The sequence below is a fragment of the Neltuma alba genome, unplaced genomic scaffold (assembly GCF_004799145.2).
Source record: "Neltuma alba isolate B1F8T4 unplaced genomic scaffold, ASM479914v2 tig00013479_pilon, whole genome shotgun sequence".
Lineage (NCBI taxonomy): Eukaryota > Viridiplantae > Streptophyta > Magnoliopsida > Fabales > Fabaceae > Neltuma > Neltuma alba.
In genome coordinates this window covers 46046-72601 of record NW_021637712.1, presented here as the reverse complement: position 1 = coordinate 72601, position 26556 = coordinate 46046, and the positions used below count along the sequence as shown (strand labels likewise).

General features: G+C 32.9%; 1 protein-coding gene across 1 annotated transcript; it reads right to left on the bottom strand.

Moving 5' to 3' along the window:
• Positions 1-20908: 20908 nt before the first annotated feature.
• On the bottom strand, positions 20909-21996 carry LOC114737688 (uncharacterized). Its single transcript, XM_028925644.1, has 2 exons — positions 21682-21996; positions 20909-21592 (listed from the first exon to the last, which is right to left on the bottom strand). The coding sequence occupies exons 1-2, from the start codon at positions 21994-21996 to the stop codon at positions 20909-20911; spliced, it is 999 nt and encodes a 332-aa protein (XP_028781477.1).
• Between the last annotated feature and the right edge of the window lie 4560 nt (positions 21997-26556).

The following is a 26556-nucleotide window of genomic DNA, read 5'->3' as shown; positions in this document are numbered from 1 at the left end:
CAATACATATAGGAAACCATCTAAATGCAATCCCTCTTAGGCATTTTGACAAACACCTTGTATGCATTATTTTTCTAACAAGTATTAACAAGGCTTGAAATCTTTAAATTTTCTACCCAATCAATATATACAAATTTAAAACTATCTAAACACAATTCTTCAATAAAAATTTAAACAGCAACCTCCGAAACCAATTCAAAACTCCTCAAGCTACTCAAACCCATGTACAACATACTAAACCCACAATGCAACGGTTGAATGAACTTACTTTTAGCGTGCCTTCGAATCAAAGACTATCACGGCTTGGAGAGAGAACGAGGACAGTGAGCTGCTGTGCGTGTGAATTCACGGATTCACGTTGGTAATCGACGACGAGCTAATGCAGAATGCGTGACGGAAATAGAGGGACGGCTACGGCCTTGAGAGAGCTAAACTCAGAAGGAGAGACTGAAAAATCTTCGAGTAGCTCACGGCTACCGCACGTAAAAGACGAAAATGAGAGGGAGAGACCGAAAAATCAGAGTTGCCGCGCAAGATAGCTGTGGGCTGGAGGTTCGTGGTACTAATCTGATATGAAGCTGATGCTAGCTGCGGGCAAATTTTTTTTTAAAATCAAGCCACTTCACGTCTGTTTACTTAAAAACAGACGTGAAGTAACGGCTGTTTTTGCTAAACAGACGTGAACTAACGTCTGTTATGAAGCAACAGATGTTAGTTAACGTCTGTTTTTAATTAACAGACGTGAATTCATGTCTGTTTTGAGTAAACAGACGTGAATTCACATCTGTTTTCTTTAAAACAGACATGAAGTCTTTTCTGTTTTTTAAAACAGACATAAATGAGAGAAGTAAATAACACATTTTGTTGTAGTGTTGTGTTTATAAAAAAAAAAAAGTTGAACATTATATTTGTGGCATATATTTGACACCCATCTTTCATATTTTACAACTGACTATATAATAATTTTGTAATTTATCTTTTAAAACTTGACATGAAACATTTTAGAGAAAATAATAATTATGCAATTTCCAGACTTCGATTTCAGGCTCACTTTTTGGGCTTATTGTAAGAAATTTTGGGCAATTTCTTAACACACGTGTGATTAAATTTCATGATTAATGTCCAGCCAATATAAATCCATTCTCCTCATAAAAGAACTTCTTTTTTTTTGGAAAATTACTCTTCTAAGGCCTAAGGAGTGTTTTAAACTAAAATATTACTTTCATTGGGAAATAATTCTCCTTATAAATTCTATTAATTCCCAAAATAGTTATTCCTCATTTTCTCTAGTTATTTGGCACTGTTACTTTTTTTTCCCTCTCAAAACTATATAATTTGGCTAATGTTACATAAATAGCTAAAAATGGTCTTTTATGCCCATAAATTGTTTTTTTGAAGTATTCTATCGATTTATGCCTTCTTGATGCCTCACACATGCTTGACAAATTTATTACTTTTTTTTTTATTGCAAAGATCAATTATATAAAAAGAAGAATTATACAACTAAGGTCGACATTAAAGGGAAAGAGGAAAGGGAAATGAGTAAAACATCATTTGTGTAAAAAGAATGACTAGAAAAGGACTGAAGCAGCATGTTAACGTCCTTTGCTAAGATGCCATTGGAAACAGAATAACCAAATAGACCATTGAGCAAATTCTTCTTGTAAGAAATAATATTGATGTGATTCAAAGATGCTGAGAAAGTTGGAGCTACTTGAGTAATCCAATACAATATTAGTCTCAGGTAGGAGATGCGAAAAAGGTGAAGATTAGAAGAATGTAGTTTCACCGGTTTAAAGGATTGAGTTTCATCTTGACCAAGAAAAACTGTAGCAACACGAGGTACGCCTATGAAATTTAATCTTTCTCATGAAGATTGTCTGACACACTTATTACTGTATTTCATGAATTTATGGGATCTTTCTAAATTTTCAACTACTTGTTTTACAATTACACTTAAGACCCAAAACTTTCAAAAATTATACTTTTGCCTCTTTAACATAACTTATCATTTATGTAATCCTCTTTAATATGAGGATTTTAAAATAAGCCCTTTCCAAATTAAAATGTTTTGGGATTAATTTTCAGTTCTGGGTGTTATTTTATTTTTCATATTATTTATTTATGCTTAAGTACTCTAAACTTTCAATAATTATAATGGGCGTTGTACACTTTTCATTTTTCTTTTTTAACTTCCACCTTTCTTCTTTTGCATGTAGATCCTTATTCTCTTTCATTTTAGTCTTTAGAACTTTCTTAGAGTCTCAAATATTTATACTTTAGTCGTAAAAAAACTTTCAATTTAAGTTCTAGTTCCTAGAAACTATTCTATCTCTCTAAGGCATTTCAGAAACTCATGTTCATATGAACCTAGCAGGCTGCTTAATTCAAGGTTATTCTTGAGTTTTTAGCTAGGCCTATAATCTAGTGTATGACACTATCTACCTTTTTATGGTCAAGAGTAATATATTTATATAGAGGCACTATGGTTCCCCCCATGCAGCCAAAGAGTTAGAGATTCAACATTCGGAAAGTGTTTTGAAAGCTCAAATCATTTGGGCGTGCCTCTTAAACTCATTTACTAGCCTTAAAACTCTAGATTTCCAAAGTTGGGAGATGATTTATAAGATGATGAACTGATACAGCAGCATCTGATTAGTTTTTCATTCATTTTTAGGATTGATTTGGATATATCATTATCTCTAGTTTATGATAAGCAGTTGTTATTATTTTCTTTTTCACTATTATTTTTACTATAAGTTGTTTTAGAGTTTTCATTTTAATGGTATATCGAATAGATTGTAGATGCTGTTTTTTTTTTCCCTCCTTGGCTTTCCCTTCACTATTCCCTCTCCTTTTTAATCTCTTTCCTTTTTCCTCTACTATTCTACTATGAACGTTAGGGTTTCGAAGTGTTTCGGGATTCCTGAGTTCTCCTACTTGTAATCACTTCTTTAGGTTAGAAAATTCTTAACCTAGTTAGTATTGCAATGGTTTGATTTGAAATTGTTTCCTAGCTCATGATTTTAAGGATTTAAATTTATGTTTGAAGGAATTATGATCTAATATGATATTCCCATTGATTAAAATGTAAATTGCTGGTTTAGTTTTGTTTGTTGGAAGTGGAATCGAGATTTAATTAGTTTAGGTTTGAGTTTAGAGTTAGAATTTTGAATGTAGCATATCATAGGTTGAACCGTAATTTAAGGAATTGGGGATTTTGATGAATCGATGAATTTAGATAACTATTTGATGTTTCATTAAGTTAATAATATATGGAAATTTGATTATTATTATAACCAATTGCCTTTAGAATTGAGTTTCCTTTGTCAAACTCGGGGGAGCTAATTTAATTTAGTTCTTCAAGCTTCGCGTTGATAAATTGCATCATGAATTATATGTAGATTGATTATTGTTGGAGTCCATTGGCTGTCAATCTTTTAATTGTTGTGTTGTGTGTTTAGGGGAGAAGTAACATTTGATTATTCCTTCGTATATATGTACGTCTTGCATTTTCATTTTGTACTGAAATACTACTTTCAGCTCTAAGTATAAGAGCTAGTTGGGAGTTGGATTTGGTCCTATATATAAGACTTTAATCTTTTTTGTCTCTCAAATTTATAATGTTTTATCTAAATATCCTCATTGATTGTAAGGAGTTTTTACTAAAGGGCAATTTAAAGATACATGATTAAATAGGATAATTAATGAAAGTCAACACCCATTTTTTTTTACAAATAATCAACTTAACTAATTTTCTTATTATCCTCAAATTAGTTATTTAGTTTTATATTAAAGACTGGATCGGAGGTAATAATTGCTTTAAGGATGCTATTAACTATTGAGGGCTTGTCGTGATTTATGGTGCTTTGAGAACATGTTTTGAAGTGAAATGTTGTGTTAGGATAATGAAAACGTACTTAAAATTTCAAGCATGCTTGTATATATAATGAATTTATTAATATGTGGCTCGGAACTTTACTTTTCCAGCATTTGCTTGTGAGTGTTGAGACCTTTTTAAAAATGCACTCTGAAACTTTTCAAGCATAATTGAGTATAAACATATGTTGGAATTGTATCGGAAACATTATTAATGTACTTTGATTCTTTTCAATATGCTTGTATGTGAAATCATGTGTTACAATGATGCTATCTCGGGGCTGTGGATTGGATATAGTTGAAGTAGATGATGGTTGTTGCTTGTATCCTTGTACTCCTATCATGTGGTATGTCTTTATATGTGCACAATGGATGGCACCTAAAGTTCATTGTTTACTCTAGTTTTCTTTGGCTAGGATTGTAATGAAATGTGGGACATTCTGTAACACCTCTCATAATTATATCATATACTCGATAAAATATTTCATATAAATATCCATACATTACTAATACTCCAAACAACTCATAATTTCAAAATATTTCTAACATAACAACAAAATAAACTATTAAAGTCTTATAGTCATGGCAAATAAAAATATAACATAGCATGTGTTGAGGAGTACAAAAGCCTTCACGGCTCACTCTATTGGTGCCTTCCCTTGATTCCTACTAGATCCTTCACCTGAAAATTGTTAATACAGGGGGTGAGATCAAACGTCTCAGTAACTACTAAAATTCTAACCTATACAAGCAAATCATATATGATAAACCAAAAATCTGTTTATATGTGTATATATAAATATATTAAAAATCACGGATTTGAGACATTCAATTCAATTTCATTTTTTTCAAACAATATGCCAATATCATTTTTCTAATATATCCGAAAATAATGCAATATGCTGTCTCCCTTATATTACCGTCCACCCTTATACCGCTGACTGGAGTCATAGGCTAACACATAGTCCGATAGGAACTAATCCATTTTACTGAATTATTCCAAGCTCACCGATACAAGAGATATATCTGGCCAAAGATATAGAGCTCAAACTCGGACTATGGCTCCCCTCCTTTGTGAATAGGGAGGTGTCACATGTTCCATAGCTCCAATGAATTCCCAGCCAAAGGAAAACATAGAAGAAGGGGTCCTGACAAGTGCCATCCACTGTGCACCAAGTGATGGCATATCACATGGTAATTTTATATCTATGCAATTTCCTTCTATCCTTAACCCAACAATGCATGTCATATGCAAATAATGGTACATCATAAATATATTCTCAAATATATTATTAAAAATAAGATAACAATAAAATTCATATACCATTTAACAGTAACTCATGATAATTTCATAGCTATTAATATATTTAAATATTGATAATAATTACTAGCAACAAATCTTAATAAAATCAGGTAACATACCAAAACATTTATTTTACAAAAAAAATCATAATATTATATTTCAGTAATATAATGATTAGTAAATCCACAATATAATCATACACAATTCACATGTACCAGAAAGAATTTTCAGAGTTACCTAGTACTCTTTAGCTTACAAATATTTACACAAAAATTACTCCAAAATTCTCAAGAGTCTACAAAATAGCACATAAATATTTATTAATATAAACTGAGAACTACTCTAAAACTACTCTAAAATTCTAAGACTACCCTCTAAACCAAAATTACATAAATATATTAACTCTCTCAAATCTAGGCATTTATAGATATAATATTATTTTGAAAAATATAATTTACATATAAGGCTATTTAAATTTAACAACTTAAGTAAATATATTTTTATTACCCAAAATCTAAATATTTTATATTAAAATTCTGAATTATTTATTATAGTCTCCTTTAAAATTTTTCCTCAAACCAAACAACTTCTTTTTAAATTATAAACAAACTGTAGCTTTATCTAATTTCACAAAATTCTCAATTTACAATTTTTCAAGCCTTCAAAAATTATTTAAAAAATATATCTTTAACTTATTCAATATTTAAACCGATTAAAACCTCAATAATATATTAAATAACTCAAATAAATTATTTAACTTGAATTTAATCGGTAAACATATTCTATATCTTCGAATAACAAATTTTGCAACTAAAATCTTAATTTAAAATTCTCAAAACAGTCATTGAGTAAATATAAACCGATTAAAATTTCTTAATAATGTATCTTTAAATTTATACGGTCATACGTTGTCAAAACTCCATATTTACTCTATATCCAAATAATAAAATTTTCTCTAAATATTATAATGATACTAAAAATATAAAGCTATAAATATATAGGAAATATTCATAAAGAAAATTTGACAAGAAGAAGTAGTTTTGTGTACCTAAATGATCCCCAAAACTGTCAGGTACTCTGCAATTTAGCTTTCTCTCTCTTTTCCTCTCCGCTTCTCACTCTCTTTTCTTCTTTCGTTCTCTCTTCCTCTTCTGTCTCCCCTCCTCCTCTTTTATTCTATCACTCCCAACTCCCAACTACCCCATCCCCCAATTTTTCCCAGCTTCAATTAATGCTTGCCCCTATTTTTCTTTGTTCTTTATGAATTGTCCAGCCTTTCCACCGAATTCGGTGGAAAGCTGGGTATTGTTTTTTTTTAATATAATAATATTATATTATTTTAATTAATTGATTTTTTTAACAGTACGTTACACATTCAAACTCCTTGAACCCTATCCTTTAAATAGGCGAATCATAGTCTAATCTTGAACTCTATATCTTTAGCTATATCTCTTGATTTGGGGAAGCTAGGGCCGGGCCCAAGCAAATGAATGGGATGATTTCCTATTGATTTATATGTATACTTATGGCCTTCGTCATAAAGGAAGATAGGTCTTGTCATCAAAATTGTACTCCTATATCTTATTTATAAGTTACCTTCAACATGTTTCACAAAGACAAAAAAAAAAAAAAGACCTTAACATCACTAACTCTCTTCAAATTCAACAACTTTTTTTGTTTTTTTGGTTTTTGCTAGCAAATTCAACAAGTTTATAACCTTATCATTATTTAATATATATAATATCTCATGAGAACAAATTTATCATAATAATAAATGAAGGGTAAATTATATGTTCATATAAAAATTTAATGATGCGACTTATAAATATATATAACCAAAAAATTACTTCTTCCTTTGTTCCACAAAGAGCTAAGAGGAGCATGTGTTTATGAATGAATTGTGATTTGTGAAATGTTTTGTGAACTATGTTTTGTAAATGCCCTTGTAAATGGTTAATAAAAGATTGCAAAATGTCACATGTGATTTGAGAAATGATTATGATATGAATGATTTGAAAAACTTTCTAGTGGGAAGCATTGTTCAGAGCACCCATATACACGTGTGTGGTGTGTGTTAGCCTATAAGATTTAATTTTTATATTTTATCTTATTAGTTATTGGGCCTTGTAATTTTTTTGGTATCAGCTCTATATAGGTTAGTGTTTGTAAATTCACTCATAAAATATAGAAAATACTTGTTATTTACTATTATTAGTTGTTAAAATACATATGTACTCTTATGAAATTACCAATAAACTTGACTTAATAAATATAAACAACTTGATCTAATATGTTTTGTCATGTTCTTTTTGCTGACTGAATCAATATTTAGACGTTAGTATATTGAAAAAAAAAATGATGCTTTGTATACACAAATTGAATAGAAAATGCAGGTATGAAGATTATCAACAAATGAAACCAATATTTTTAAATCTTGGGAACCCAGGACCAAAGACGCATAGTCGGCTTCTTACAATGTACCTGTGAAATCACTTTTGGTTAGGGGAAGCCCAAAATGTCCTGTTTGATATTAAACATTGAAAATGAGAGATATGTGTTGTGATTAGAATTGGAAAAGATCTATTAAAAGAGAGTTTATAATTAGAGATTGCTTCTTACATGGAATTAGATAAACCCATGAATGTGGGATTGTGAAATACCATAAGAAAAAGTGGTATTTTCCAATCCTACATTTATAGATTTGTCTAATTTCGTATGACAAACAATTATTCATGCTAAATACTTTTTAGTGATTTTTCTCAATTGCAATCATAGTATCCATCTCTCATTTTTAATACTTCGTACTAAATAGGACCAGAGAGCAATATGTATAACATACTCGCATTAATCCAAGGGGTTAGCATCTAATTTTACCTCCACGGTTTTTGTCTAAGAGTTATGGATATTTATGGATATTTGGAAGTAGTCAACCCGAAAGTTCAGATATATAGGAGCAATGCCACCATATTCTAATTGTAGCCAAATTGATTTTGGCTACATCGAACCTTATGCTATTTATGATTTCACATGGGCATGACTATGCATTCTTCTTTGATATTTTTTTCCCCAAAAGTTTTTGTGAAAGACCAATATCACCTTGAGAATGTTAAAAAAACGACTAGTGTCGCCTAAATTTATTTGCAAAACAAAAAAAAAAAGCATATGAAAGAGTATTAATGTAACCAAAAAAAATTTCTCCCTTCGTCTGCAAAACACAGAATGAAGTACATGACAAAGATGATCAATGCTCCTCCGGCCTTTGGTATTAATCCATTCCCTTTTCCTTTCAGCATCATTGTGAACAAGTTGGATTCATCAAAGTCAAACATGAATCTATCTCCAACTCTTGAAATTTAATTAATCTAATTAATAAACTTTGTACGCAATTCTGATTTAATTATTTTTTTGGTACTATAGTCACTAATAAAAAATGTGATTAGCAATGGAATTTAGTTATAAAATTTTTATTTAGCGACGAAATTAGCAACATTCTATCGCTAATTCTTCTATGACTAAGATTTTTAATGAAGTATAAACAAGCTTTCTAAGAAATTGTTTTCTTGTCTCAGCATATATCTAATAATGAGATAAATGATGAGGATACATTTATTAACACCAACTCCACAAATATATCAATTTATTTTACAATTGAAAATATATTTAAACCATTATAAATTGTTGTAAAATAATAAAATTTAAAATTAGTAACGGATTAGTGATGGAATAGACTTAGTGACGAAAATTTTTGTGGCAAACAATTCAATGATGGAAGTAGTGAAGGAATTTTTTTGTCAAAAATTTTATAATCAAAATTAGCAACAGAATTGTGATAAAATTTTTTGAGGAAAAGATTTGGTTTCTAAATATTTACTGACGAAATCTGTCTTAAATTTAATGACAGAAATTTTTGTCAGTAATTCGTCAAAAATTAGCAGCAAAATAATTTTCCATTGGTGGTGAGCTGTTTTTTTTTTTTTTTGGGTAGTGAATGGGTATTACAAGTGTAATACCGTTGCTTAGCAAGAAAACATGGCAAGCCTAAGATGATCCTAAGATGCTAATTTTTGGGTATCTGTTTGCCACATTCTTTGTGATCTCTATCAATTAGTTCATTTTGCATATTCATTGATCTTTCCTATGTCTTTGTTTTTTCTTTTTCATTTCACTATTAAATTTGGATGATATTGCTCATTTTTTGATATTTTTGGATAACATTGCTCTTTTGCAAAAACTTTCAGAACGAAAATTACTAAAGAAAAAAGCACAATCGTGCCCTTATTGTTAAAGTAGGGCAATGGTGTTACTTCTATTTTAACATATCCGAGGTGACATTGAGCATAAAAGTTTTTGAATACTTACAACTCGTATACTAAAACTTTCAAGGTAAAATTGGAGCTTAACCATTGATTCAACTGGGAAAAAAAACAAAAGAAAATTTGAAAACAACTTATGAATAAAAAAAAGGTTATTCTTATGTATTTTTAGGTTTCTAATTAAGGATTTGGAGCTTAAAATAAATGAGCTTCCTTCAATAGGCAATGAAAACGAGGTTTCTATAGTAGAACTAACAATTGATTGCCAATTTTTTCATATTCCAATATTTTGATATTCAATTGATCAGATAACTTGACATTCATCCTTACAAGTACACATCTATAGGCAATTACTAATTGTTTTCAATACTTTTCTTTTGCTTTGAATTTATAATTTTAAAAAATGAATGATGACTAAAAACTACTAATGATAATTTTATGAAGCATAGATAACAATTTGAATAATTTCAAATCTTATACTTTTTAAATTTCAAATAGGGTTAAAGTGCAATTTTAACAATAAAGTTTACCCTAAAGGGCACTGGGTATCATAATGTTTATTTGGATGCAAAAATATACATGACCTTGTCAAAAGGAGACATCTGGCACCAGGCCATTAATGTCCGTTAGTTCACCATCAAAGGGGCCAATGAAATCAGTTCTAAGATGCATTTTTAACAGCAAAATTTACATCAAGGGGTATTAGGCACCATGAAGTTTACTTGGGTGCAAAAATATATATGAACTTTCTAAAAAAGAAAGAATAACAAAATTCTTCAACTCTCATAAATGTTCATTAATTTTATTCTTTTGGATCCCACCAAATGCTATATTTTTTCTTTATCAATTTCTACTTCCAAATCGATTCATCTTTCTCTCATCATAGTTAATATGCACACTCTTTTTGTCATGTTGTTTTCTCCTCCTCCAAGACTTTTGTATATATTTACGGAAAACAACATCTTTACCTTCTAAGATATGAGGTTTATTGTTTGCACCCAAGTACCACCTCTAGTCCTTAATATAGGATGTAATAGACTAATTTGAGGATATTAAATTATTTTAAAGTATTATATTTATCATTTTTCTCCAAATTAATTTGCTTGGCTTATAAACTAATATATAATCAAATAATGCATATAAATATTTTAGAGAGATCATGTACTATATGCTATATTTTTGCAATTGTTTTACTTCTTTAATTTTTTTTTTTCAAATTTGTCCTTTATACTAAAAAGAAGAGGAAGTAGGAATGAGTAGAGAGAAAAGTGATATCTAGTGAGACCCAATAAAATAAAATTAATAGACGTTTATGAGAGTTGAAAAATTTTGTTTTTGTTTTCCCTTTTAGAAAGGTCAAGTATATTTTTACACCCAAGTAAACTTCATGATGCCTAATGCCCCTTGATGTAAATTTTGATGTTAAAAATGCACCTTAAAACTGACTTTGTGGACCCTTCTAACGATAAATTAACGGACGTTAATTGCGTGGTGCTAGATGCCCTCTTTTGATAACTTCAAGTATATTTTTACATCTAAATAAACTTTATGGTGCCCAGTGCCTCTTATGGTAAATTTTGTTGTTAAAATTGCACCTTAACCTATTTCAAAAATAAATATCATTTTATTTAAATATTAAATGTAATTTCTCATGAAAAATATTAGCCTTATTTTGTGTTTGAAATAATATCAAGAGTAAAGGTGCAATTTTACCCCTCATATTATTTTTCAGCTGTACAAAAAAAAAGGATCATGGGTGAATTGCATTGAAAAAGATCATGGGCAAAATTGCACAATTAAAAAGTTGGAGGTGCTGGGTGTACTAGAGATACAACTCAATGATAATTCTAGATATTGCATTATTAATGATGAGAATACAGTATACATAGCCTTGAGGCTTGCATTTAATCACTCAAATGCATTACACGTGTACATACAGCTGCACTCCTAAAACTAACTCTTAACAGACTAATATCTCCTGTACTACTTTTTGTTTAAGATCTGAGTAAGGGTAAAATGCTCAACCTTCCAAGAAAAATGTTTGAATAAAGCCCTACCAAGGGGCTTAATTAAGATATTTGTAACCTGTTTAGTAGCAGGAACATAAACAATATGAAGTAAGCTAGCAGCAACCTTATCATGAAGAAAGTAGAGATCAATTTCAACGTGTTTAGTTTTAGAATGAAGGATTGGGCTTGCTGCAAGTGTAATTACTCTAGAATTATCACACCACATGGCTAGAGACTTAGTGATGGGCATGTGCATCTCATGAAGTAAGGTTACAACCCACAAGACATCAGTTAACACCTTAGCTATGCTACAATATTCAACTTCTGTAGTAGAGTGGGACACAACTTGCTGTTGTTTGGAAACCCAAGTGATTGGGTTAGCACCAAAGAAGGTACAGTAGCCACTAACTGAGTAACGACCATCTTTGTTTGTAGCCTAATCTGTCACACCTTACTTATATAATACCTTAGCATTCATTTAGAACCATTCCAGACCACTTTGGATGGTCTTAAGCTTAAAAATTTCAATTTGGACGTTAATTTTCGGAAAATTACTGTTCACTGTCCAGTTTTCAGATTACAGGTCCAACTTTGAAAAATCATAACTAATTCTAGAAATATCGTATGGAGGTGTTCCAAAATTCTACAGAAAGCTCTTTCAATGCTCTCTAAGGATAAAATACTCAATTGGACTTATTCTTGCCCAATTCGTACAGTTTATTGGATTAAAATTACTATTCATTTGGTAAAATCTGGACTTTCTAGATTCTGCGCCTTAACTTCAAAAATTCATATCTCATTGTATACACATCCAAATGATGTGATTTACCACTCATTTTAAAGCTTGGGATATGCATTATAAGTGTACCAAATTCCGTAGCTTAACTCATTCATATGATAGGTCGAACTGAAGCTTGAAATTAACTGCTTCAGGACCTACGTTTTATCCCTTAATATCTCTTTACTTTAATTCTTTTTATTTCTTTGGCATACCTAACATGGGCTTACTTTTTCCCATTCATACTCATATACTTTCATTCATGCCATAAACATCCTAAGCACATACATTGAATTGATGGCATTCATAACATAACTTACAACATAGGAGAATTATACATTGAATAATAACATCAATCATTAGCATTAATAATTCTCCACTTCTTCTCCTTGCTTCTCATGCCCTTAGTACCCATCATTGATTGACCTAAATGGTTGGTTAGGGAGGGGGTGAGATTTGGGGGAATATTAGTAGCAAACAATACCATATTAATCATGCTAAATGGATGCTCATGCACTACACGCAACTTGTTTATTCTCTTGTTAATTAGTGACATACTAGCATGCTCAAAGCTAACTTCTTGATGCATGGCCATGGAGACATAATCTACTCATCATGAATAGCAATTACAGCAGCTAAAACATGTCACAATAACATTCAATAACATGTACACGGCAACACACAAGCATACCACATCAAGCAATGACAATAGGTAAGTTCACTACCTTGCACCTCAAGCCTTCCTCTTACTTTTCCTTTGACTCCCTTGACTTTCCAACCATGTTAGCTTTTGGTCAACATCATCAAACATCCTCTTGGATGTTCCAAAGGTCCTAAACATAGTCATAATGATCATACAATCTATTAGGACCACTAGATTACATAAAGTTCAAAGCTAGCTCTCTTGAACCTCAACCCTTTCTCTTAGTCTTAAGGTTTTCTTTCTAACTTTTCTAACATAAATATTATCATTTTACATCCTTATGATCTATTTCCTATCAATTAGGACCACTTTAGATGGCTTTAGATTCAAGAATACCAAATCTGGAAATTTTGGTTCGCGGGTACTGTTCATGCAGAATCTCCAGAATTTTTGATCAACTTTCAAAATTCATAATTAAATCTAAAAAAATCAAAATTGAGTGCTTCCAAGTCTCACTGAAAGCTAATTAAGTTAAATTTAAATAAAAAATAGTTTCAGGAACCAATTCTACTCAGAACAGTACCAGAATTGTATGGAACTTGACAATCTCCCAAAAGTTCAACACTGTTTCCAGATTTCAAACCTTAACTTTGAAAAATCACCATAAATCGTACACATATCCAAATAAAGTGTTCTACCCATGGATTTAAAGCTCATAGAGTGTACTTTAAGCATGCCAAATTTCAGAACCAGATATGAACAGTAAATAATTCGAAAAAGCCATCAAATCAGCACGTAATTCTTCCAATTTTCACATAGATCCACTTGGATCTACCATACTTTGAGGTGTTCTAGCAAGATCTAACAACCAAACTCCCTTCCCCACTCATCAACCATTTCGACCAGCCATCAAAAGGGAGAGAAGACATATTTTCAACCATAAAAGAGAAAGAAACCAAGGCAAGAACACATCTAGAGCCAAGAACTCACCTTGAACCTTGATTGTATGACCAAAGTTGATGCCTTTCTCTTGGTTTTCCCTCAAAACTCTCTCTTTTTCCCTCTCTTCATGCCTTGCACGAAATTCCCATCTGATTTAGGGGAGAGATGAGCTCATTAATGTGTATAAAATATCCCACCAACCATCATTAATGTTATGCCAAGTGTCATTAGCCTACTTAATCTTAATCCTCTTTCTTAATTAACTTAAATCATAATGTAATTAAATTCCAAAGTCAAGATCCTCTCCATTGGTAGCTTGACACTTGGAAAGCTTTAATTACCATCCATTAAAGGCTTGACAAGTGGCGACTTGTGGCCCAAGTAAAGTGCAAGACTCTAATTAATACTTTATCGGTGCACTTTTACTCCGGGTTTAACTTCTTTTCTCTAATTACAGTGCTCTGGCCTCTATAATTATTTTCTATCAAATCCATAAATTCTCTTTAATTTTAGAGAGTATCTATGAATTTTCTTAGCCCATAACACTTCCTTTAAGCCTTGCATAAAATTCATTTACTAAAATACCCTTTTATCGGCAAAATCGGCTCTTTAATTTCTTAAAGCCACTCTACTGGCCTTTTGGTTGCGAGACTAATTTTATAAATTAGTACAACCTTTCAACCCTTTAACCTCATTTTTGTATACACTTTTGAGGTCTCTTGCTATTTCAAATAATTACCTTAAACGGTATACTTTTTACCGGTCACAACCTCATAAATTCCATTTAAGCTGCCTCAGGGGTATTTTCATCTTTTCTCTTCATAGAAGAGTCTTAGAATATTATTTCCCATTTTTTGGGATTTTCTTTGAATTTTTTGTACACTCTTCCATTTTTGCCCTTGCTGGTCATAACTTTTTGAATTCACGGTTTTACCCTTGCTTAAGCCTAACCTCATAGAACCATCTCTTTGAGATTTCTAACTTACCCATTGGCCTGTATCTAGCCTTTTTTCTCTTTTTGGGCCTTCGAGACTTTACTGGAGCCTCTAACCTTAATTATACTCGAGCCCCTGAAAACTTTTACTTTGCAGTTTAGTCCCTAAAACTGCTTTAACTTCCTTTCTCATCTTTGAGACTTCTGCTCACAGGGGTCTAGTAACCTATTTAATTTAGGCTATTTTTGAAACTTCTAGGCCTAAAAGTCTAGATGTTACATAATCTGTGTCCACAAAGGCTTGAACTACTAGGTGAGGTAGAGGCTTTATAAGCAGCCCATATTCAATAGTACCTACAAGGTATCGCAGGATTCTTTTAACATAGACCAGTGAGGCTCTTGAGGATCATGTAGATACTAACTTAGCTGCAGCCTAGGTATTGTAACTTACCAAGAATACTCCTGTGAAGATGTTGGTTGCGGAATTGATTATTGGAAGTAGTAGTGAGATGTATATTGGTGGCCATAGGAGTATCATAATGCCTTGCAACTAGAAACCTGGCATTTTCAAGAAGCTAAAAGATATATTTGCTTTGAGACATAATAAGTCCATTAGTAGTCAGATAGGACTCAATTCCTAAAAAATAAGACAGATCACCAAGTACCTTTAGAGAGAACATATTCCTCAAAGGTTTCATAAGCCTAGTAATCTCTATTTCACTAGAATAAAGGACCAGATATACTACATAAGCATCTGTTTTGCAAATAAAGAAACATGAGTTGGACTTGGAGGCTGCCAAACCTAGCTGACATAATGATGCATTGAGTTTCTAAAACTAGGCTCGTGGGGCTTGTTTGAGTCTATATATTGCCTTTTAGAGTTTGCAGACTAAAGGTCAACCATTAGGTATATTGGGACCAAGAGAAAAACCAGGGGGTGAATCTTATATACCTCCTTTATAAGATCCCAATTCAGAAATGCACTATTAAAATCAAGTTCATAGAGTCACCATTTGTAACTAACAGGAACTGTGAGCAAGATGCAAACTATAGTAGCTTTAACCACTGGGCTAAATGTATCAGAGTAATCACTTCCTACTTCCTACAAATATCTTTAGCTACCAACTAAGATTTATGCTTAGCTAAGGTTCCATTTGTTAGTATGACAGTTTCACCCAAGAGGGAGGTTAATTGGGTGATAAAATTTTGCTTTTAAAACTTCAATAAAAAAATCAAGAGAAGTAAATAAGTTTAGAGAGATTTCATTGAATTGGTTCGGTCTCAACCACTTGACCTACGTGTAGTTCTCAGAACACCTCTGAGTTCTTCACTACACCCCAAGATTCAATGGGCTCTTGGCACTATGGTACAGTAATTGAGTTCTCTCTCAATCACTCCCTCTTACTTCCCGTAAGGATACATTCCCCTCAAGAGTCCTACACTCTTGAGTCACTTGCTAAAATGAGTAAATGATTTTTAGACTCTCTTTTAAGAGTATATAAGATAAACACTGACACTCAGAGTAAGAAATAAAGTATTGAATACAGAAAATTAATTTGACAGTTAGTAGCTTAAGTTCATTCACTACTTTATTTAATGCTCTCTGTGTTTTATACAGAGAGAATTTCAGTTAACCATTAGACACGAGAGCTTGTAACTGTTGAAGTAGTATTTGTATTGGTTGGTAGTCACAACGATCATCTTTGTATTTAATGCGTTTCTGATAGGTAGCTTACACCTATGATATTTTTCTGTTAAGGCTAGTAACTTGTAAAAATGCCTGTGTAATATTTTGCTTCGTCAATGATTATAAATGAATAAACGAAGAGAATTTCAGCTAACCGTTAGACACGAGAGCTTGTAATCGTTGAAGTAGTATTTGCGTAGGTTGTAGTTACAACGGTTGCCTTCGTATTTAATATGTTTCTGCTAGGTAGCCTATGCCTATGATATTTTTTTGTTGAGGCCGGTAACTTGTAGAAATGCATGTATAATATTTTCCTTCATTAGTGATTATAAATGAATAAAAGAAAAGATGATCATTCTTGGATTTTAATACATGAATTGTAACTCACAAATCAATGATCAGAAAATCATAGAATCAATTCTTCGAAGATCTCATCGATAAATAGCTTAATTGATAAAGTTATCAATTAATTGGAAATAAGAGAACTTGAAAATTAAACTCATTTATCAAAATCAGTATGGATCAAGGACATTATGGGAAAGTTATTGATAAAGAGTGAAAGTTAACCAAAGTGATTTATGATGATGATTCTTCAAAAGCTAAGTGAAAAGATTTGTTTCTTGAATCAGAGGCCATCTCTGCTTTTTATAAAAACATAAGATGAATAATGAAAGTTGAGAAAAACTTAAAGATAAAATAATATCATATTTTCTTAAAGTAGAGTGAAAAACAATTTTGAACAAAATAACTTAGGCTTATATAACACCTTATCAATAATTCACTTTATCCAAAAGCTTATCAATAATTCGAAGTAAACTTTCAAATCCATTTTAAACAATTTTATCTGAAAGGTTATCAATAAATGAATTTATCAAAAAGCTGTTAGGAAAAACTCTTAAGAAAACTTAGACAGAGATAAAGCAAGACAGGAAAACCATGACTTTAATTGATAAGATGATCGATAATTGCATTTATTGATGAAATCATCGACAAATGTGTTTATTGAAAAAATTATCGATTAACTTTTGAACAGAACTTGAAAGTTTAGAGAAACAGGGAGAGATTTATTAAACATCTTATCGAGCAACATAAAGAGTTTAGTAAAGCAATACTTACTTAGTTTCAGATCAAGTTATCGAGGATTATAGAAATTGATAAATACATTGATAAGTCAAAAAGCGTTTTAACTAGTTATAGTTTAGTGAGACTTGCCCATTTATCTTAAAGATGTTTAAAAACCACATTTATTGATAAGATCATATAAATGCTTACCAGTAAAGCTTAAATGCAAAGAAACTTACCATTTATCCAAAAAGTTATCGAAAACCTTGTTTATCCATCAAGTGATTGATAAAAGCTCAACAGTAACTATATTCAAAGTAACTGAGCCATTTATCTAATACGTGATCGTATACCCTATTTACCCATCAAGTTATCGATAAACACTTATCAGAAAAGATATGCAGAGAAATTTAACTATTTACTTTGTCATCATCAAAACCTTAAATCTAATACCATCATCATGAGTTTTTACCTTCCATAGCCACTTGTAGCCAATAGTTTTTCTATGATAAGGAATAGGTACAACTTCGTATATCTAAAACTTAATGAGAGCATTATATTTATCAAAAACTGTTTGTTTCCAATCAAGATTAGCTAGAGCTTCATCAAGAGAAGTGGGACACAAAATAGTTTCTATAGCAGCAAATACATTCTATGTCTTCTTTTAACCAACCTATTTTGTTTAGAAGTATGGGGAAGGACTTTTATTGAATACCACAAGTAGCAAGAAAAGTTTTGAACTCTATAAACTCTCCACCATTGTTAAACTAAACTTATTGAATTTTGTGACCAAGTTTATTTTCAATAAATACTTGAAACTCTTTAAACTTAGATAATGCCTCAAATTTCTTGTGAAGAAAATATATCCACGTGAATTTACTAAAGGCATCAACAAATGAAATATAATAGACAAAATCATGCAATTAAGGAGAAGAAGACCCCTACAAATCCATTATTATTAATTGAAGTGTTTTGTCATACCCAATAGTTGGACTATGAAATGGAAGCTTATAAAACTTTCCATACTAATGTGCTTTACATAGAGAATCAAAACTAGAATGAGAAAATGCAATGGAGTTATACTTATGCACATGTTTGACAGATTCTAGAGATGGGTATCGCAAGTGTTGATGCCATAGCAACAAGGAATCACTTCTAATAGAGCTAATGAAAGGAGTCTTTGAGCTAGTGGAGTGTTGGACAATAGCTGCAAGATGGTACATGCCATCCCACTTAACGCCATACATTAGAGGTTGGCATGTTATCAAGTCCTTAACAACACATTAAGGGGGTGTTTGGATGAGGCAAAACCATGGTTTGGAGAATAGCTTCTGGAGAATAGATTTTGGGGAGAATAGATTTTGAGAGAATAGCTTTTCTGAAAAAGTGATTCTGATAAAGTGAGAGTGTTTGGATAATTATTGTCAGAAGTGCTTTTTGATATGTAGAAATTACTAAAAAGGACATAAGTTTAAATGATAATTACATGTAAGATATATTTCATGATATATGCTTATTTGAAGTAATAAATTTGTTAATAATATATATTTTGGCAACAGAATAAATAAGACATAAATAATATAAATAGTAAAAAATTAATGTGTATATATATTAATAATATAATTAAATATGTTTTGAGGAAAATGATTTATTTTGCCAAAAAAAATATTATTATTTCTTAAAGATGAAATCCCATAATTTTTTTTCTCACAAAATTAAATAAGCACAAAAAAAAATTCATATTAATTGTCTTAATAATAAAGGTTGCAACGAAATATATTTGTCCAAGTAGTTTTTTTTTAACAACACATTACATTATCTGAAAAGAAAAAAGGAAATAAGAAAGACATGGCTATTCTTGTATATAGTGAACAATTTGATCTCTTATGGAGTCACGAAGTCGAGCCATGTGAGATGAAGATTCTATTGATGAAGGTATATGTGAAGACCCAACTCCATCATCATCATTATTTTCTTCTGCATAAGAACCTTCTGGTTCAAACTGAATGAAACCAGGATCAGAAATGGATGTTGATCTAATGAAGTTATGTATGGCCATCGTTGCACAAACAATTTGAACCTGTGTTGGAAAGTCATAGCTCGGCATGTTTCCTAAAATTGCAAACTTACTCTTCCAAACTCCAAAAGTTCTTTCAATAGTGCTCCGTAGACTTGAGTGCAAATAATTGAACGCCTCATTGTTATTTTCAAATGCAGATGACCTTGAAAATCAGGGAGATGGTAGCGTTCACGTCTGTAGGGACCAAGATATCCCATGGGTGTCGGGTAGCCAGCATCGACCAAATAATATTTGCCTACATGAAATATATGATTGGTGTTAATAAACTTTGTTTTCTAACAGTTAAGCATAAATAAATTGTAGCAATTTAAAATATACCTTGAGGCGGATGAGGGAAGTTCATGGAAGGAGTTGTGAGGGCGTGGTCAAATATACGAGCATCATGTGCACTACCTTCCCATCCAGCCAATACAAAAGTGAAGCACATGTCCCAATCACAAACCGCCATTACATTTTGCGTCACTCTTCCTTTTCGGTTAATAAATTTTGTTTGCTCAGTTGCATCAACAATGCATGAAATATGTGTTCCATCAATTGCTCCAATAGCATGTTTGAAAAAGGGCCAGTATCGACCACCGGGCCGTATTTTTGTATGCAAATGCTGAAATGTTGGATCTTTTGGTTTGATATTGGACATAGCAAGTCTACAACATGCCAATAAGACATTATGGAAATGTCTACTAATTGTCTCCCCTGAATGTTGGAATCTTTCTTGCTGCATCCTACTACTAAGCGCATGGCCAACGTATTTAAAAACATTGCAACCATTTCATGTATCCCAACATTTCTAGTTTCCGTTAGACCGTGTTGTTGCAATTCTGTGCAAAGACTAAAGAATACTTCCCTTTCCATTCTAAACATGTTATAACAACGATTGGAATGGCCTTGTAAAACATCCCTTACCCATACCTTGCCTGTATAAATACTTGTATGCTGGGGCTCTTTACACAAATGAAGAGAAGCGTATCCACCAACCGCTACTGCAACTTGATTAACTCGTTTGTTCCGTCGTTTACGATACTTTTCCGCAATTTTAATTTCATCAGCCATTTTTTGTCTTGTCCTGTGCACATAGACATAAAATTTAGAAACCCGGATATGAAATTACTAAACATTTAACAAGAAAATAAGTTTTTTAATTCCTACAGAAATTTGGAAGTCACATAATACAATAGTGCTGGTTACATAATTCCTAAAAATATACATAAATTATCACAGTCATCTTCTAATCAACACAAAAAGTAGTCAAACACTATAATAAGCAACACAAATGAAGTCTCAATCCTTGGTTGCATGCTTCAAGAAGAGCAGGAGTTTTTCCCTCCTGTTCTTCAGAGCCACATACATCTCCCTTGCAGCTGGCTTGTCCATGAGGAGTGTTGTGCACCGGGAAAACAGATCAGGATCATCAGTAACTTCATCAACTTCATTAAGGTGCTCCATGACTCCGGCAATTGACGTCTCATAAGCACGTGCTTCTTCTTCTAGCTTCCTAGCACGTGCTTCTGAAATCTCTTCATGTTCACGCTGAGAATCATTTTCATTTGCCTGAGCTATCCTGCTTAGTGCATCCGCTATTTTCATAGTGGTAGTAGATTTCTTCTTCATGGATTCACCCTTTTTTCTAACTCCTAATGAGCTACTAGGTCGATTGCCACCTGTGCTTCTGCCCCCACGAATGTTTTCCTGTCTCATTCCAGTGTTGCCTCCACTTCCTCCACTATTGTCATTGAATGTGACTGAATTAAACTCCCCGCTTATGCCAGTTGGTGCCCCCAAAATTTCATCACTATCTCCAGATCCTTCTTCCATATCATTTTCAGGAACTCCTTCGCTTGGAAGTGTCATGGAAGAAGGTGCCCATGACTGTGGTCCAGTGGCAGCTACAGACCCAAAGAGTTGAGTCAATTCAGCCCGAAATTGAAGCCCTCTTTCTCTAAATTTCTCATAGCCTGGAACTTCCTGCGCATTCAACACCAAAAATATTATACATTATACAAAAAACGTTAACATGAGAGAAAATACAAGCTCAAATAAAATTAAATGATTACCACTATTTTCTCCTCCCACCAATCATTAGGGGCACTAACAGTATTCCTTTCGGCATCCCACCCTAAACCTGTCTCACGGAGCAGCCTATCCCATAACTGCCACTCCTTTCGCAAGGTATCATATTTGTTCTTTAATTGGATTTTCGTATAAACTCTCCCAGTCTTTGCAGCAAAGTTCTCCTCAATACTTGTCCAAGCAGGCTTTGTCAAGCTAGTTCCTCTTCTTCCCCCCTTTTCAACTTCTTCAATACACAGGTCAATAAAGACCTTTGTGGCTCTTATATCCCACGAAGCTTTGCTATTTTTTTTATTCATTATGCTATAAACCAATTACAACAGTTCAGTTATCACAAATTTAACCCAAAAAGCATACCATTCAGTTCAGGAGATATGATATAACAGGATAGTATTTATCTATAATCCAACGGTATACATATACATTAATAATTATTTTTTTTTCCCAGCATCATTTCGGTTAACTGACCCAATTTGGCTACAACCAACAAAATCCCATACATATAACACTGCAAAAGCAACCATCAAGCATAAAAGAAAAAAATTCGGCCGTCCTGTCTCCGAAATAAAATCGACCAAACGGAAATTTTGATCAACACCCACCAAATGCTCTGTCTCTCATACACACACACGAAGCACAACCAGCCATCGTATACACACACACATGATTACCATCAAACAAAATCAGCCTCTACAAGTGAGCATAGCATAGGCAACCGGTGAAACCAACATCTGATTCGGAAGAAAAAAACGACGCTGACGGAACCTCTGTTTCGGGGAAAAAATTGACGGGACACAGAATTTCTAATGCACCAGATCTCCAGCCACAATGACCGACGGAAGAAGACAGCTTACCGGAAGGAGTTGGATCTGACCGATGGAAGAAGACACGGCGACCAGAGCTTCGGAAGGGGCGACGGTGGAAGAATCAACTGACTTCAGATGAACTGACCAGCGACGATACCGGAAATGGAAGGCTTGGATCAGGCAACCCAATACATGATCTTCTTCTCGGAGGCCGAGAAACACCTCGTCGGCACTGAAAATTCCTCAGCGGTTCACGATCTCACCGATGGGATGAAGAGGCGACGGCACAGGAGAACCGATTTCTTCAGCAGGGGCGACGGCACAGGAGAAGGGAGATCTTCAGAGCAGTGGGAGAAGGGCCGACGGAATGGGAGAGAAGAGGCCGAACAATGGGTCTTGACCGTGAGCTGAAGGAACCCCGCGTGCTTGTTTTCTTCAACGTGGAGCTGACCGTTGAGCCTCGGGAGATTGTTGGGGAGAGCCTATTCTGGAAACCACGGGAGCTGAATTGTTGGGGAGAGCCAATAATTGAACCCCCGCTTGCTTATATGGAAACCGAGGTTTTGTTGGCAAAACCTTGGTTTTGCCCAAAACCTCGGTTTTGCCCAAAACCTCGGTTTTACAAAAAATGGGGGTGTTTGGCAAATTTTTTGCCAAACCAAGGTTTGGCAAACCAAACCATGGTTTGGCTTTTTTGCCAAACACCCCCTAAGTAAGAAAGAATTTAATCAAGACATTATTCTGCTTTGTAAATTTAGAAGTAGACAACATATTTTTCTTTATATGAGGCATACAAAACACTTTTTTCATGTTAAGTTTAGTACCAGCAGGGTATATTTGAACTTGATCAACAGTGGCTATACGTGATAGCTCGCCTATACCAACTTGAATAATACCAAATCTTGACTAAATAGAAGATGAAGTGAGAGTATTAGCGTCATGTGTAATATGTTTAGTAGTACCTGAATTAGGATACCAAGCATTATCTATGATAGATGCTAGAGATGCAACAAAGGCTTGAGTAGCGAGAGTTGATGCAGAGCCTGGAGTAGTAGTATGAGTTAATAAATAAGTGGAAGATCCAGCGTTTGGCACTATACTCACAAGTGGGATAGAAATCACATAGGAACGGAGGTAGAGTAATAGTCAATAAGAGCATAGTAATTAGGAACTCCATAATATGCATAATGAAACATCCTACCTTTAACCCCTTAGAGTATGCATTTGGAAGCATTATGGTTCGAGCAATTCACAAAACAAGCTCGTAGATTGAACTTTGTGATTAGTTCTCGGGTTACTGTTTACTCATAAATTTTAGATTTTTACTCCAATTTTGAGTAATCATAACTTAGCACACACATCCGTTTTAAGTGAACTACCACTTGTTTTAAAGCTCAGGATGTGTACTTTAATCATGCCAAATTTCATGGGTAGAATTAGTCATTTTCCATACTTCTACTTTGTCACTATTTTGTTGCTCAAATAGGGATAACTTATCCCCTAACTTGCACTAACAGTTCATGATTAAGACTTTCCATACATAATACCATTCCATTCATACACTAACCATTCCCATACATTATCATAGCTAATTACACAAGCCCAACATCATATTTATCATCACATACCATTAATGACATATTTACAACATACATTGGTATATACAATGTATAACGTAATACAGCAAATTTCTCCAAATCTTTTTTTCTTTCTTTGCTTCCACTTCATGTATCCTTCGTTTGATGTCACACCTTACTATCTGATCTACTTAGAGTTTAATCAAAACTATTTTAGACCACATTGGATGGTCTTGGGCTCAAAAATCCATGAAAACACTGATTTTCGGATTTTTACTGTTCATCGGGTAAAAATACAGTTTTCTGGACCAACTTCAAAAATTCATAACTTAATCTAGAAAAATCAAAATGGAGCGGTTCAAAATTTTATAAAAATATATTTGAATTATTTTTCAAGGAAAAATAATCTTATGAACCAATTCCATTTAAAAAAGTGTCAGGTTTTTGTGAAATTCACCTCTGTCCATTTGGCAAAAATCTTTTTTCCAGATTCTAAACCTTAACTTTGAAAAAATCATTAAAAATCGTGTAGTTGGCCATTTTTAATGTGCTGCCTATTGATTTGAAGCTCAGGACGTGAACTTTAAGTATATCTTCATGTAGAAATTTGTTTGGTAACTTAATAAAACGTGGCTCTAAACTAGCGTCCTGCTTAGGGATTACAGCTCCAACCATACATGCTTATACATAACCAAATATGAATATTTTCTCATGGTTCATCACCATATTTATCCTTGGATTTACAGCCTCCCTTCTGATGATTCAGTCCCTAAAATGTTAAGTTATATATGGGGGATGAGATTTCAATGAAATCCCAGTAGCAAGACCAATCAACCAAAACATTAATATGCACCAATTACAAGCATTCCAACCTTTTGCTATTAATAGGGAACTACTTTACCTCATACATTTAGCACTCTAACATGCAATAGCCAAGGCACATAAAGTAAGGAGTATGGCTACACAATCATCATCATCATCATCATTTAGTTCAACCACATAATAGCACATGAAATTGCATAGTAATCAATGCAATATTCAACATTAAGGTCAATTAAATCTTACTACCTTAATCTAATGCTCTTTGATTTTCTTGTTCTTCTTTCTTGCTTCCACAAATGCCAAAACCTAACATGGCAATCTACAAAAAGGGTAGCAAGAATCATCAACCATTCAACACAAAAATCAATAACATAACTCAAGGACAACCTTTGTCCCTTAAAGCTTCTACCTTTATTCTTTAAATTTTGGAGTTTGTTTCCTTAAACCCTAAAAATTTTCTCTTGACTCATTCCTACATGATTTTTCATGTAGATTCCAAATATCTACTTAGATTTAACAAAATAAAATCCCTTCTTCTAGTTTCAGCTTGGCTGAACCATTAGGGTTCAAAATTCAAAAATTGCAACTTTGATTCTATGGCTTCCAACACTTGTTCTTTAGGTTTACCCTACACTATTTTTCATTTTGAACACAATGGAAGCCTCAAAACTTTGAAAAACACATCCTCGGGTTCAGATCTTGCTTTGGTCGAAATGGTTCTCATGCAACATAACAAAGAAAACACTTCAAAATCAACCTACAAACTCTTGTAACCACTAGGATCTATCATGCTTTGAAGTGTTCTGGCAAGTTTGAACAACAAAACTTCCCTCCCCATTCAATAAGCATTTCGGCCAGCTCAAGAAAAAGGAGAGAACCAGAAATTCTAACCATACAACTCAAGAGAATCAAGCAAGGAATGACATAGAATTATCTACTAACATTAACTCCAAGCTTACTTGATCCAAAGTGGTTGATTCTTCCTTGTTTCCACCTCAAGCTCTCTCTTTTTCCCTCTCTTCTTGCCTTGGCCGAACCATATTCAGAAAATGGGGGAGGAGGAGCTCATTAATGTGCACAAAATATCCCACCAACCCACATTAATAATTTGCCAAGTGTCATATGCTTACTTAATCTTAATCTTCTCTCTTAATTAACTTAATACCAAATGAAATTAATTTCAAAAGTCAAGATCCTCTTTATTGGTGGCTTGACACTTGGAAAGGTTTAATTACCATCCATTAGAGGCTTGACAAATGGCAACTTGTGGGCCAAGTAAAGTGCAAAACTCTAGTCTTCACTTTATCGGTGCACTTTTACTCCGGGTTTAACATCTTTTCTATAATTACAGTGCTCTGGCCTCTGTAATTATTTTTTGTTAGATCCATAAATTATTCTCCTCATTTTTATCTTCCTTTCCCTCTTCAAATTTAATTTCTCAATAATTAAATAAAAATGAAAATTATTTTCCTTCTCTTTAGTGATTTTTCCACTTTTCAAAGGAATTGGGAAAAATCTTGGATGCTTGAGGATTTTCTTTTAGTTCTATAATCTCTTATAATTCTTTGAGATATCATAGGAATTTTCTTGGGATTTTATCCTCCTTAAAAATATTTATTTGGAATTTTCCAAATAAAAGACCTTAAACTAGCTT

Coding starts and splice junctions, on each gene's coding strand:
- LOC114737688 (XM_028925644.1), bottom strand. CDS start 21,996: ATGAATAAAAAAAATAGCAAAGCTTCGTGGGATATAAGAGCCACAAAG. Junction 21,593..21,681: donor GGTGGGAGGAGAAAATAGTG/GTAATCATTTAA, acceptor TTGAATGCGCAG/GAAGTTCCAGGCTATGAGAA.